Raw genomic sequence first — 13,994 nt, 5'->3', positions numbered from 1 at the left:
AATACCTTCTTATAAACTTTCAACATCCCAAAGTAGCAAATACTTTTAAAAATCCCTGATGCCTTGAGGCAAAAGGGAGAGAACATCCAAAAGGCAAGGAAGTAGTCGGCCAGCCCCCCTGTTGGAGCAGGTCCGTACACCCAGATTATTTCAGATGCTGTTCTAGACCTCCCAGCAAAGGCAAACACTCAAAAGTTCCCCAGCCCAGGGAGGATGGCAAGAGGCGTTGGGAGTTTAATCTGGCTTAATATGGGCACTTTGCTGTGTCCCATGAGGGATTGTCTTCTGCATTTTTCCAGTGATGCCCCAGTCCTGGTGTGTCAGGGGCAGGGAGACCTGGGACAGCCCCAGGAGGGTCAGGGCGGGGTAGTCACAGCATTTCCTGTTCGGACACTGTAGGGGTCGGTGTGGCTGTTTCGAGTGTTCACGATTATAGAACTGTATTTATGACTGTGGGTTATATAATCACTTCCGTTGGGCACAGATTGGGATTTCTACCCAGCATTAGCCTACGCTGACTGCCTCTCTCTCTCCAGACCCTCCAAATGCCCCCACCAGGGGTCTCAGCCTCTGAAGAATCCAGGAGCCGGGTGGTGGTGAGGGTGGTGGTTATTGTTTATTTTGTGCCCTCCCTGGGATACAGACTGCATATGTCAGTGAGAAACTGAGATGGGACCTCCATGCTTTCCCTGTAGGGGGGGTCAAGGAGCAAAATGGAAATTCAGAGTGGAAAGTTACAAACACCCAGAAGCCACAGGCCTCTCCCGGGGGGGACATCACCCCTCTTGGGAAGAGCCGCCTTTCCATCAGCACCTGGTCTGTTTTTAGAAGCTGCGTGAATTTTCCTTCCAGCTTAGGATCTTGGGGCTTCCGCACAGTTACCCTTGGGCCACCGAGATGTTCGATCTGGGAGTAAAGAGAGAGGATGACTCCCGGGGGCCCCGCTCTCTCCCATCAGAATGCAACCATGTTGTCTTGCTTCTGTGTTTCTTTCTTCAGAAACACCTTGACTTGGAGGTAGACCCACTGAATCAGAGTCTACAGTGGGGGGGTGGGGGCGTGGGGGGGCAGGGATCTGCATTTAACCAACAGCCAGGAGATTCCCATGAACACCAAAGGGTGAGAGCCCTCGGTCTGTAAGTTAGGTATCACCTGCGGCTGTGTGACTGTCCCCAGGCACTGACTGTCTCAAGGGCAGCCACTTGCTTATCTGTACAGTGAAGGTGTAGGAGTCCCCATGCCCTGGGATGACCATGTGAGTCCAGGGACACCTCATTGCCCAGCAGAGTGGGTGGGGGGTAGGGCAGGCGAGTTGTAAGTGCTAGGTAGGCAGCTAGGTGGGCAGACAGACAGATACGTTGACAGGTGGAGGGACAGATAGGTGGGTGGGTGTGGGGGCAGATCAACAGGTAGGTGGTAGTTTGAACAGTGGCTCTGCCCTCTCCCTAGGTTCCCATTCAAGCCCAGTAATTTAAGGACCGCATTCCTATCCCGTAGCTGCTTGAGATGGTCTTTATTTCAGCCTCACTAATGAGTATGATCTCAGCAGCCTCTTTCCTGCTTGGAGGTTCTGGGGACCACAGAGCCAAGGAGGCATCTCCTGCACTGTGAGGCTCCCTGTTCCTGACAGCTGCCGGGGAGCTTGGGGCTCCCGCTGGGTGTAGCCTTTCAGTAGCTCCTGCCCTGCCCCCTGGGCACCTCGGCTCCTTGGTCTGACGTCTCCCTGTCAGTCCCCGTTATTTCCTCCCGGTATAGACACTCCAGCCCCCTCCGCCAACGTGCTTTCAATTGGGTGGCTTCTTGCGACCACCCTCTCTTTTAAGTCGACGTGGTTGGTAATTCCTGACCCCAGTACATACACAGAGCAAAAACAAGCCTCCGTTTGTTTTCTGTTTCTATTTGTAAAGATTGCTGTCTCGATGGGATTGTATGTTTTTCCCAGAGGCCCAGCCAGAAAGGATTCGGAAACTCCGTTTCTAAAACCAGAGGTGGGGCTCAGCCTCTCTGGGCATCTCTGCGAGAGAGGCGGCTTCTGACCGCTCTCCTGAGCTCCCCTTGTTCCCAGACAGGGGAGCGCCAGAGCTGCCCAGCCACCTGGTCCACCAGGCTGGGGCAGGAGACTTCATGGCCCCTCTCCACTGGGACAGATGACCCAGAAGCTAAACCAGCAGGCCCAGAGACTCAGGATCCAGTGCAAAATGCTGTTCATACATCAACATCCCGAGCATCTCGTAGGTCTGTTAGCTTCAGGCCTCAATTTTCCACTCTGTAAAATGGGGGCAGGGGGAATAGCTGAGTTTTAGGGCTTCCCCCAGGGGGAAGGAAGTGCCCAGACACCCGGGGCCCTGGCATCAGAATCTCTGGGGCTCTGATTGTTCCACCAAGAACACATGTGAATGAAGCCTGTGGGCTTCAGTGTCAGCAGTCCCCCAGCCCCGGGTCCATGTTGATAACAGTCAGGCGTAGATATCTTTGCCAGTTTGGGATGTCAGGGCATGGTGCTTTGCCTGGGCTCCACATCCCTGGCTCTCTCTCCTGGGGGAGACAAGTCTGAAGCCTCCATTCCATTCTCTTGCCCTTGAGATGGGGCAGGCTCAGGAAGGCAGAGGGATTGGCCCCAGTCTGCTCCCAGGAGCCTGGAGGGACTGGGGGAGGGAGCTGCTGCCAAGGGTGAGGCCGAAAGTCACGTGAGCAGGTTTTGCAGTCAGTGGGGGGTGGAGAGATAAGCCAGGGAGACCTCAGCCTGCAGGAGACCCCACAGCAAAGAAACCAATCCACAGCTGAGCCCCAGTGGGACGCTGGCAGGGCAGGCTTCCCGTTTGGAGCCTCCCAGGAAGTACTGGGGATTGTGCCCCGGGGAAAGGTCTCCCGGCACCTGCCCCTGCCCTGCCCATGTGCGGAGGGGAGACGGGGGGACCCTCCCTGGGTGCCACTCCCAGGCTCGGGGTCTGCTTTGTCCTCAGGTTCTCCCTCCTACGAGGATATGTGCCTTCCCCAGCTCCCAGCCCCGCAAACAGTTCCCAGTCCAGGAGGGATGAAAGCTGGGGCTGAGGGAACCCGAAAGCTGGGGGCCCAGCCTGCCTGCTGCGGGGCTCTCGGGCCCTCGCTCTGGCCTCTGGCCTGGATCTTGGTGGGCATGTCACCCCGGGCCTGCTCCAGGCTCCCCGTGGAGACTGTCCCAGCTGTTGTTCAGAAGTGCACCCCTAGCAATAGCACGAGGCAAATGATTTCACGCAGGGCACTGTTTTGTCTAGGCCCCTGGCTTTGCACGGCGCCCTCCCTCCTGACACCCGTCCTGGGCTCTGCCCCTGAGCTCTGGAGGGCGAGGGCGGCCAGGCCCTCCCCGCAGGGCGCTCCGGCCCCGGAGCTCCGCCTCCTCTGAGCTGCACCTGCGCAGGGACCTCCTTCCCTCCTTACGCACATCCTGAGCCCGCGTGACAGAGAGGGACACTTTCCTGAACTGAATGTGCCAAGACTCCTCCATGAGGCTCTGCCGTGGGGCTTTTTTAGATCCTGTCAGCTCCCGAGGTCTTGGCAGAACCAGTCTGGACAGAGAACCAAAAATAACTCCCTGACTCAAGCGGGGGGTGGGGGGGCAGCCTCCAGCCCGGGAGGCCCTGGAGACCTGAGGCTGCAGCCAGTATTTGGAAGAGCAGGGCTCCCCGGGCAGCTGGACCCTTCTCTGCACGCTCTGATCCATGATCTCCAGGCTCCCTCCAAGGGGCTGGGGAGGCTGCAGGTAGCCCTCGGAGCCGGGGAGCACCTTGGCGAAGGGAGAGCAGACCTCAGCCCAGGGACGGCAGGTATTGGTGCTACTGCAAAGCGTTTGCCTCCAGATCAGACCCGACCTGCAACCTGTTTCCTTCAGTGGCTGGCTCCCCTGCTCTGCCCCAGCCCTGAAGGCCCACCGTGGGCAGGACACAACTGGGTGGTCCGAGGCAGCCCCGACCCCAACTTTTCTCCCCATCCTTAATCTGAATTCACAGTCATGAGAACGGCAGCTGTCTCCCCTGAGCCCGACATGCACGCCAGGCGCCCTTCTAGAAGCTCCCAACTGCTTCAGCCCCTACAGCTGCCCTTTGGGCTTCTGTCGCACGCTCAGAGGAGGGGGACCTTGCTTTACCTCTCATCCCCTCTGCTGGGGCATGTGGCGAAGGACACCGTGAGGGTTTTCTGAGAGATGAATCATTTTCCCTCTGAGGAACTGAGAGATGATTCCCTCACTAGTTCACGGACAATGCCTTGGGCAGAGCCTTGGGGAAACAGCAAGAGAGGGCAACAAGCTTGCAGCCCGGGGCAACCAGACCTGGACCCTCGGGTCTGAGGCCCCAGGACATATGGGGTCACTGGCAGGAGTTGGTGAGGACGAGGTGGGCAGGGTTCCAAAGGCGGAGTCTCAGGACGAGGCGTGGGTTTGGGCCGTAGAGGACAGGGGGCAGGGCAGGCGGAGGACGTGCAGGGGGAGGGACAGCCAGAGCAGAGGCGTGGCGGCGAGAAGGGCCGGGCCTCCGTGCTGCCGGGGTAGGCTGGCCCGCCATGTTCGCCCGCCGGGGGTGATGTGGAAGACGGACAGCTGGTCTCCTTTGGGGAGGTCAGCCAGCTCGGGGGGCTTGGCCGGAGCCTCGGTGTGAGTCAGTATAGCGCTGTGCGGTGTCCGATCCCGCGGTGTCCGATCCCACGGTGTGCTATCGGATGGGAAACCCATGGGCCCACCGGACTCCCCGAGCCATGACACCCTTGAGGGCGATGGCTCCTCCTTCCAGGCTGCGGGCAGGACCGCTGTCCCCTGGCTCCACGGTGGGGAGGCTGTTGGTGGCTGGACGTGTTCCTTGTCACCGTCTCCCGATCCCCACCCAGGTCAGAAAGGCTGCTGTCTCCTTGGGGACAGCCAGCCCTCAGAGCCCCCGCGTCATAGGAACCAGGAGAGTACAGGAGGACACTGGCCTCGGGCACCCCCTTTTTCTCCCAGTTCCTGTAGACGCTGGTGAACTTTGGACCTTCCTCCATGCCCCTTGTCCTCCCACAGATGGGGACATGTGCACGGGGCCCAGCGAACTTGCTGCGATTCTCAGCAGGGACCAGGCCCACCCGCAGACCTGCCGCCAGCCCCCGAGCGATGACTCCTGCCAGGAAGCCATGGGCTGTGAGGGGACAGTGTTTACGTGGGAGGGCCCACGGTTGCTCCTAAAAGCAGAACAGACAGGAAATTTGGAGAGGGGAAGGGATAGGCCGGTGAAAGTAGGTGTGGACCCAAGGCAGCGGGTTGCGGTGAGGAGGGTGGTGCTGCTGACCTGACGGGGACCTGGGTGCCCACCCCGCCCCCCAACGGCCTGCAGGCGGCTCGTCCCTCCTCACAGCCTCTGCGCTTCTGCCAGCACAGAGATGGGGCGCCCGGCACTGGGCTGGGGGGTCAGGGGTCTGTCTCTGCAGTCCTGCGTGATGGCGTTAGCGCACATACACACCCCTGCTTTAAGTTCTTAGAGACCAGCTTCCGAGGCCTGGCCCGGGCCCCACTCTCCCCCTACTTTTATCCTGATTATCCCGGCTAAACTGTGTCCCTGGCTTAAGTCACTGTCAGTCTTCTGAAAGCCCCGGATCTTCTTGGAAACTTGCTGACTGGGCCGTGTCTACCTGCCGACTAGCTTCTGGGGCTCGGGAACTCCAGGCTGGCGGGGATTCATTTATTCTGGAAGACCTAAGTGGTTGTGGAGTCTTTGCTGGGCCGGCAGGTGCAGCCTGGCAGGCCCACAGGGCTGTGGGAAGGGCGCTGGACTGCAGAGAGAGCTGGGTCTCAGCCTCCGCTGTCCCCGAGTGCTGGTGTGGCTCTAAGTACCCCCCAGCACCACCCCGGCCTCCATCCCTGAGACGGGCAGCACCGAGGCCACCTCTGAGGCCCGGTCCGTCCGGCTGCCCTGCTCTGTCAGTGCCTCCAGAGTCTCCACTCTCCTGCCTCAGGGCTCCTCCCAGGCAGAAGGGACCTTGCCCCCTGCGGGAGATGCTCACAGGCTCTCTAGGGAAGGAGAGGGGCCTTTCTCCTAGTCCAGTTCTAACTGGCCCCGGGACATGGAGCTGTGGGTTCTTCCCAAAGAGGTGTCTTGGGACCCTGCGGGGAGCCTAACACATGGAGCTTGGGATGTTCTCTTTCCCGGAGGCTTAAGGGCTCAAGCTGCTGCCGTGCCCACTGCCTGGAAGAAAAAAACCATGTCGTGGCGAGGCTGGTCACCCCCATGTCCTGCTCTGGCCCCTCCAGCCCCAAGCCCCTGGGGACCGAGGGAGGGAGACAGTGGGGGGGCTGCTGCCCCTCCCTCTCCCCGTCCACCCTGGCCTCAGCGGCTCTCTTTGGGGCGGGGGTGCTTCTCTGGACTTTGGGGCTAGGGGTGTCACCGGGGAGAAGAGAAGCAAGAGCAGCCGACACCCTGACCGAGGCGGGCAGAGGGACCCCGCGTCCTCCGCAGTGGGTGGTCGGGCTCGGGACAAGGGAGTCACTCCTCTGCGCTGTGTACTGTCTTCCAGCCTGCGGCAAGCTGACAGGCATCAGTGACCCCGTGACCGTCAAGACCTCGGGCTCAAGGTTCGGGTCCTGGATGACGGATCCTCTGGCCCCAGAAGGTGATAACAGGGTAAGTGCTTCCTCTGCTGGGCCTGGGTGCGAGGGTGCTGCGGTCACTCGGGGGACAAGTGAGCCTGGTCTCCATCTCCTGAACGTTTGGCCCTCACGCCAATGCCCATGTGCCCACCTGTGCCAAGAACCGCCCCGACGGCTGTGGCGGGAGCCCAGCTGGGCACCCCCACAGGTTTGTTCCCCACCCTACCTCCGGCCGCTTTGGGGAGGGGCTCACGTCCTGGCTGAGCTCCCTGTGCTAACCCCAAGTCACAGACCACAGGGATGGGGCCCAATATGGGAACAATGGTGGCAATTGTTAGAGCAGGGCACCCCTGCCAAGCCCTCCCTGGCTCCGCTCTAGGGGAGGGGAGCCCCCAGCCACCCCAGCCCTGCTCCAGGAGGACCGTCCGGTCGGACAGGCCTTTCCTACTTCAGTGGCATCTCATTTGTGTCAAGGCCGATGGAAACGCAGGTTCCTTTTTGATTTAGGGAAGAGATTGTGTTCGTTTCCCCCCCGATAAAAAGTCAGAAAAGGAGAGAAAGGCAGGGCCCGGGTTGAGCCTTGTGAGCCCCTTTGGGGGTGTGGGGTGAAGCCTGGCCGGCTGAGCGCGGGGCCACCTGGACGTGGCCGTTCAGTGGCCCTCAGAGCCTCTGCCAGAGGAAGACTGGCCTAGGGCTGTCGGGGAGGAGGGAGAGGCCTGGGCGTGTGACCTCTTGCTGGCTACGCCTCAGGGCACAGAACAAGCCAGAAGTCTGGGGCGTCTCCCACTGACCCCCCGGCTTTCGGCGGCTGACAGGACGGTTAGAAACTGATCACTTTTTTAAAAAGTCTCTGCTCTTCCTTCAGGCGGGATTGAGGGGGGCTGCTGGGCCTTGTCTGGGGGACTCTTACTGGGAAGGGAAGGGTCGCTTCCTCTCCGGAGATTTCTGGCCTCGCCCTCCCCTCCCCCACTGCCACAGCTGCAGGTGGCAGGAAGCAGCAGCTTGTATTTTGGAAGTGAGGTGGCCCCGCACTTTCTGCTGGGGAAGGTTGGGGGGAACAGGGACCGCCGGCCCGGCCCGTGGTGGCTGCCACCTGTCTACCCACCCTCCCATCCCCGCCCCTAGGGCAGCTCACACCAGCCTCTGCTGCAGGGGACTCTGGAGGGGCCGGTCGGGGACTGCAGACCCGGGATGCCAGTGCGGACAGGTGTTTGGGGCGGTTTCTGTTCTCATTCCTGAGTCTGGATGGTCAGCTGCTGCTTGCAAGTTCTCTGACAGTCTAAGGGGCTAATTGTAATCCCGATTGGTCTTCTGGCCCACATCCCCCGTGGCGAGCCCCAGCGCGGCTCCAGGGTCAGCCCCGCGCTGGCACAGCGGAGCCCTTCTGTGCGCGGCGATCCGTTAGTCACATTCCCGGCCCTCGGCGCACCGCTCTGCCTGCCGGTCCGGCTGGGCGTCCAGTGACCCCCTCGCGACCTGCCGGTGTGGAGGTTGCCGTTACCCCTGCTATTTGGTGAGAAAACCCCGGTCTAGTCTTGTGCCCACGGTCTTGGGAAAGGGCGGTCAGCGGTTTCACTAAGAAGCGTCTACAGCAGTTGCCCGGAGACTGCCCCGTCCCTCCCCGCCCCCTGCCGTCCGCCTGCCCACCGCACACGCCCCACACCCCTGGGTCTGGGGGTTTGTGCCCACGCGTGCCTCCGGCCCCACTGTGACACCCTTTCCTTTGTTGTAAGCAGTGCTCTCGGAAGACCCTTTCTCAGGTCCCAGGTATCGGGGCTCCGGGAAGCCGGGCTGTGTGCCCCAAACAGGGAAGCTGTCTGTTCGCAAAGCTGTCGAGGGGTGGGGGGTGCTCTTGATAACTCGACACCTGTTTTCTGCTTGGTGACCAGATCGCCGTCCAGAAAGGGAGGCCCCGGGGATGGGCAGAGCATGCGGAGAGGGGCAGCAGGAGGAGGCTTCCGTGGGGAGCTGCTGGCAAGGGGAAGGGGGGAGCGGAGCCTGCTGGTGGGGACGCTGGGCAGCTCTGCCGCACACCTGTGTGGCTGGGGCCATTCCAAGCCGTGCGCTCAGCACAGCCACCCCCAACTCCCGGCGTGCTGAGTGACACATCCCTGCCCTGCCATTCATCTGAAGGACAGATGTTTTGTTTTGCTCTTTCTCATTCTCCCTCCCAGTGTGGTCACACATGCAGGACACCAGTAACTTGTTCCAAAGGGAAACAATCCATGTCAGCTTCGGGGCAGACTGCCATGGCGGTGTGGTCAGAGACACGTGGCCAGAGGTTGGCGGGGGTGAGGGGGGTGCAGGGAACGCTGCACAGGGGGTCCCTGGTGGGGGGCCCGTGGCGGGGGCTCCAGAGGAGTGGGCACAGCTCACAGCGACCCGACACCTTCGCACTGAGCTGCTAGAACAGGGTTAGCTCAGGACGTCTTGTGCCTTTCCTTCTGTGACTCTTTTATTGATCTCCAGCTGTGTGCCAGGCCCTACGCTGGGCTCTGCGGTGTTCTTCTGTGCCCAGAGCTGCCTTCCCTCGGTGGTGACTAGCCCGCATGCTTCTGACGCTCTCACCCCTGATGGTAGACTGTGCCCCCCTGCCCCCCAGGAGACCCTCTCCCTGACTCTGTCTGGAGTCCACGACACCTTCCCTCCTGTTCGCTGGCTTCGGCCGTAGACGTCCCAGGCCAGTGGGCATCCGCTCCTCTGTGTCTACATCTCTCCTCCCCTCAAGACTCCACCCACTGGATTTAAGCACCTACCCTAATCCATCTTGGGATCCTTAATGACATCTGCAAAGTTCTCTTTTCCAAATAAGGTCAGAGTTACAGGGTCCCGGATGTGGACATGTCTTTTGGGAGCCACCCCCTACAAAATTGAGGCCTCCCTGCCTGGGGGTAGAGGGGGTGTAAGCAACATCTTCTAAGAGATGAACTTGATCCGTGGTCCGGGGGCACCGCAGTGGGAGCAGCAGGTGTGGGGCACAGGGAGGCCGGACCACAGGTGCCTGAGAGCCAGGGACTTGGCCTGCCAGGTGCAGAGGCCGCCGGATGCTGCCGGGAAGAGCCTGGGACTGGGGAGTCAGGTTTACAGAACAGCGATGGTCTGGATCACAGTTCTGGAAGGTTCTATCAGGTGGCACCAGCCCCGGAGGCCGATAGAGAGCTGAAGGCATAACCAAGGGTAAGGGGGCACAGGCCACAGCAAGACGTGCAGGCTCCCAGCCAGAGGGCCCAGCCTCACCTACACATTGGCGTCACCTGCTTTCACCAGCACGCGTGCCTGGCTCTGTCCCTGGAGTCCCATGCGACTGTTCTGGGCTCGGGGGGCAGCTGGGGGCTCAGGGGGCAGCCAGGTTCCAGGTTCTAGAAGTTCAGATATGGGGGTTCTGGGTGAAGCCAGAGAATCGGAGGAGGCTTCCTGGGGGCGATGGGATTCTGTGTGAGCCTCGGGACTCGAAGGGGTGGGGCAGGAGAGGTTTTCCGATCCAGAGATCATGGTGAACCCGGAGGGGCTGCCACAGTGAGGGAAGGGGTGACTTTTCTCCGGCCCCTCAGAGCTGCAGTGCAGTGTGTTCTTCGGTAGAGGGGCTCGTTGGGGGTCTTGCAGTCACGGGCCCAGAGCTGGTCAGTAGACATATAGGGTCTTGTGCCGGCTTTCCCTACCGGCCTAAACTGCGCTTTCCCGAAGCGTGCCCTGGGTCCGATTCGCTAGTTTCCGGGAAGAAGAGGCGGTTTACAAATCCGGGAAGAAGAGGCGGTTTACAAATCCCGAGCAATTTGGTGCCCATGTCACCCATTTCTGCCCACGAGAGGGAGGCACCGGACCCTGGAGGTCCCCCGTGCCACAGGTCCACTCGTGAGGGAGGAGACGTTGGCACACGTTCAGGGGTGCTCTCCATGCTGAGCGGGAGAGAGGCAGCTCCCATAGGCAGGGGTCGGCAGACGGTTCCAAGTGGGGCATGTTGTTTGGGCCGGGTCTTGGAAGAAGCAGTGAGCGCCCCGTCTCGGGAGAGAGCCAGGCGCAGGCAGGAGGGCCAGTCCTCGGCAGCGTGACCATGGCACCCAGAACCCCTGGCAGCCCAGCACTCTCCCGTTCTAATCGGAGACCCGCATCACCGTGGGCCGGGCTCTGGGGCCTGAGGGTAATAAAAGCCTCAAACGAGACCCAGTTTTCAAAAAAAGAAAAACTCATTAAAGAAAAAGCGCATCTGTCTCCAAGCATCCAGATAGATGCCTCAGGAACAAGGTTAGGATTTTTTTTTTTTTCTTAATTTTTCACGCATGTGTGATGCTGTGTCTGAAAGCTGCGCTTCCTTAATCTCCCCTGCAGCCGGCAGAGCCTTGATGGATAAAGCAGCTGTCTTATTGCCGGACAGATGCTCTGGGGATGGCGTTAGCCCAGCAGATCTGCCTCTGAGGAACGGCATTGCTTCCTAATTTTGCTCCCATATTGGTTGAAAATGACTAAAGCATTTTGTACCAAGTCTAGACGGTTTTGGAGCCAACTGGCATTTAAGCGATCATCAGAAAACTCTTCCTCTTTGACCCCAAACGTGGGCCACCCCTGGGTCTGTTCTCTTGGTGGCTTGTGGCCCTCTGTGACCCTTGGGGCCTTGCACGAAGGCTTCATTCTTCTTGGAGAAGAAGTTCGGGGGTTGCGGGGACCGTGATCCCACATGTATCGTCCCGCACGCCTTCCTGCCTGGCAGACAGGACGCCCCACCAGGCCGCTGGTGGGACAAGAGGCCTGATGCCCAACAGCCCCCTGGGGTGCAGGAGGTCACCCTTCCTGGCACCATTGACGATGGATCTCCACATCCCCAGTTTCCCCTTGTCTGGCGCTGTCTTGCTGGCTTGGGGGTTCATACACTGATGGGGTTCCTTCCTTCCCCCAAAGTAGGAGCACCTGCTGCGGACCCTGCCAGGGACAACGCAGGGAGCCACAGTCTGGACGCAGCCCGAGCAGAGGGGGCTGGGAAGGTTCTGTTGCCGCCCACTTCCCTGACTTGTGGGGTGGCCACAGCCCAGGCTTGGTGGCACCTGTCCCCAGATGTCCTGCCCAGAGTGTGCCTTCCCATGCTTTGTCCTCACAGACTCTTCTTTCCCCGCAGGGATGGCCCTGTCCCCTCTGAGGAGTACCTGTGGGTTTGGGGGAGGGACAGGACATCGCCCGGTCTTCACTCCCCTCCCTGCTTCTCTCGGGTCCTTCTCAAGGTCCCGGCTGCTGCCCAGTCAACGAGACTCTGAGCCTGAGCGGCGAGGCTCCGCAGGGGGGCACAGCCCGGCCCCTAGAGCCGCTAACGGGTGCGCTCTCTCTGCCCCGGCCCCAGAGCCGCTAACGGGTGCGCTGTCTCTCTCTCTGCCCCGGCCCCGCAGGTTTGGTACATGGACGGTTACCATAACAACCGCTTCGTCCGCGAGTACAAGTCCATGACCGACTTCATGACCACGGACAATTTCACGTCCCACCGCCTCCCGCACCCCTGGTCCGGCACGGGGCAGGTGGTCTACAACGGCTCCATCTACTTCAACAAGTTCCAGAGCCACATCGTCATCCGGTTCGACCTGAAGACGGAGATGATCCTGAAGACGCGGAGCCTGGACTATGCCGGCTACAACAACATGTACCACTACGCCTGGGGCGGCCACTCAGACATCGACCTCATGGTGGACGAGAACGGGCTGTGGGCCGTCTACGCCACCAACCAGAACGCCGGCAACATCGTGATCAGCAAGCTGGACCCCGTGTCCTTGCAGGTGCTGCAGACCTGGAACACGAGCTACCCCAAGCGCAGCGCCGGCGAGGCCTTCATCATCTGCGGGACCCTCTACGTCACCAACGGCTACTCGGGGGGCACCAAGGTCCACTACGCCTACCAGACCAACGCCTCGACCTACGAGTACATCGACATCCCCTTCCAGAACAAGTACTCCCACATCTCCATGCTGGACTACAACCCCAAGGACCGCGCCCTGTACGCTTGGAACAACGGCCACCAGATTCTCTACAACGTCACCCTCTTTCACGTCATCCGGTCCGACGAGTTGTAGTTGTCTCCGCCCGGAAAGCCCGGGGGGCCGTGGCCTCCCCCACACGGACCTTCCTGTGGGACAGCTGCCGACATAACCTAACGACACTAATAATACTAATTTCGCAACGTCAGCAGCAGCGTGGGCCCCGGCGCTGCGCGGGGGCGTCGCCTCCCGGTGCCTCCGGTCGGAGCGAGAGGGCGATGCGCTTGGGAAGAGAAGATGCCCCCGCCCCCGCCCCCACCCCCACCCCCGTCTTTGCAGCTGGAACTGCATCCAGGGATCCGGTCCCGGTCCCCGCCCCTGCCCCGTCGCCCCACCCCCTCCCGCCTGGCCCCCCTTTCTGGTCAAATTACCTACAGAAGTAAGGCAACGACTGTTGGCCAGTTCTCGCCCTGAGGACAACCACTGTTAGGTCGCATGGACACTCCCCCTAGATCGCGCTGGGCTCCGGTGGGTGTGCCTGCCGTGTCTCGTCGAGGGCCCGCGGCCGGCCGCGCTCGGCGTCCGCGGGGGCCGCCGTCGGCGACTGGAACTCAACCCATCGCAGCTGCCGTCTCTGGACCGCCTGTTGTGTCTCCGCCGAGCTGCCCCGAGGCCCCGCGCCCCCACGGGCCCGTGCGCACCGCCTGCCGCCGGCGGCCCCGGGCGTGGCGTGGACAGCCGCAGCGCCCACTTGTTCGAGCTCGCGTCCCCCCTGTAGATCTCTTGTGCCGCGTCTGTCTGTCGTCTCCTTGAGGTGGTAGCTCTGTGTGTTCAGTTCCTGCAACGAGTGTCGTAAATGCCGTGCTGTAGTTTGGGTTTAATAAGTGGATGGTTTTTGTTCCTAAAAAGAAAAAAAAAAAAAAATTCAGTGTTCACCCTTAGAAAGAGGTGATCAAGTTCCTGTTGATCCTAGAGGAATTAATCTCTTCTTGTTAAATTATCTAAATATCGTAACTGCGGATAGGAAGGGCTTACGGAGGGGAACTCTGTTTCCGCCGGGAAAGGAACGATCCCGAGGACAACAGTGCGTGGGGAGTTCAGTCTGAAGTTGAAACGAGCTTTGTACCGTCCAGTTATCGAAGGAACAATAAAGATATTAGGAGATGTCTCTAGTTCGCTCGTCATTTCGGAGGTGTTAAAGGTGAGGGGGCCTGGCAGAGCCCTCTGGGTGTGCCCTGCGGGGTGTCCTGGAGGGATTGCCGCCGGTCCCCAACCCTGTCCCCCCTGGGAGCCGGAGGACCAGCCTGGGCTCTGCCGCCCCTCGGGGTGGGTCCGAACCGAGGCTGCAGCTCTGGAACCCCACCACACTCCGCTCTGGGCGTCTCCTCCAAGAGCTCCTCTGGTTGGGGCCGGGCACAGGCGCCCTCCGGAGACAGGGCGGGGCCACCTATGGAGGA

The 13,994-nt window shown here is 60.8% G+C and overlaps 1 protein-coding gene across 2 annotated transcripts in view; it reads left to right on the top strand.

The window, feature by feature from the left end:
- The window catches only part of OLFM1 (olfactomedin 1), a 35,870-nt gene extending 22,165 nt beyond the window's left edge, over positions 1-13,705 (top strand). For both annotated transcript variants that reach the window (XM_059142419.1, XM_059142418.1), the window contains exons 5-6: positions 6,514-6,620; positions 11,959-13,705. In XM_059142419.1, coding sequence (XP_058998402.1) covers positions 6,514-6,620; positions 11,959-12,633 — 782 coding nt within the window. In that variant the 3' untranslated portion in view covers positions 12,634-13,705. The remainder of the gene's footprint in view (positions 1-6,513; positions 6,621-11,958) is intronic.
- The last annotated feature ends 289 nt before the right edge of the window (positions 13,706-13,994 follow it).

The sequence above is a fragment of the Mustela lutreola genome, chromosome 12 (genome assembly GCF_030435805.1).
Source record: "Mustela lutreola isolate mMusLut2 chromosome 12, mMusLut2.pri, whole genome shotgun sequence".
NCBI lineage: Eukaryota > Metazoa > Chordata > Mammalia > Carnivora > Mustelidae > Mustela > Mustela lutreola.
This window is presented reverse-complemented; position numbering and strand designations above follow the sequence as displayed.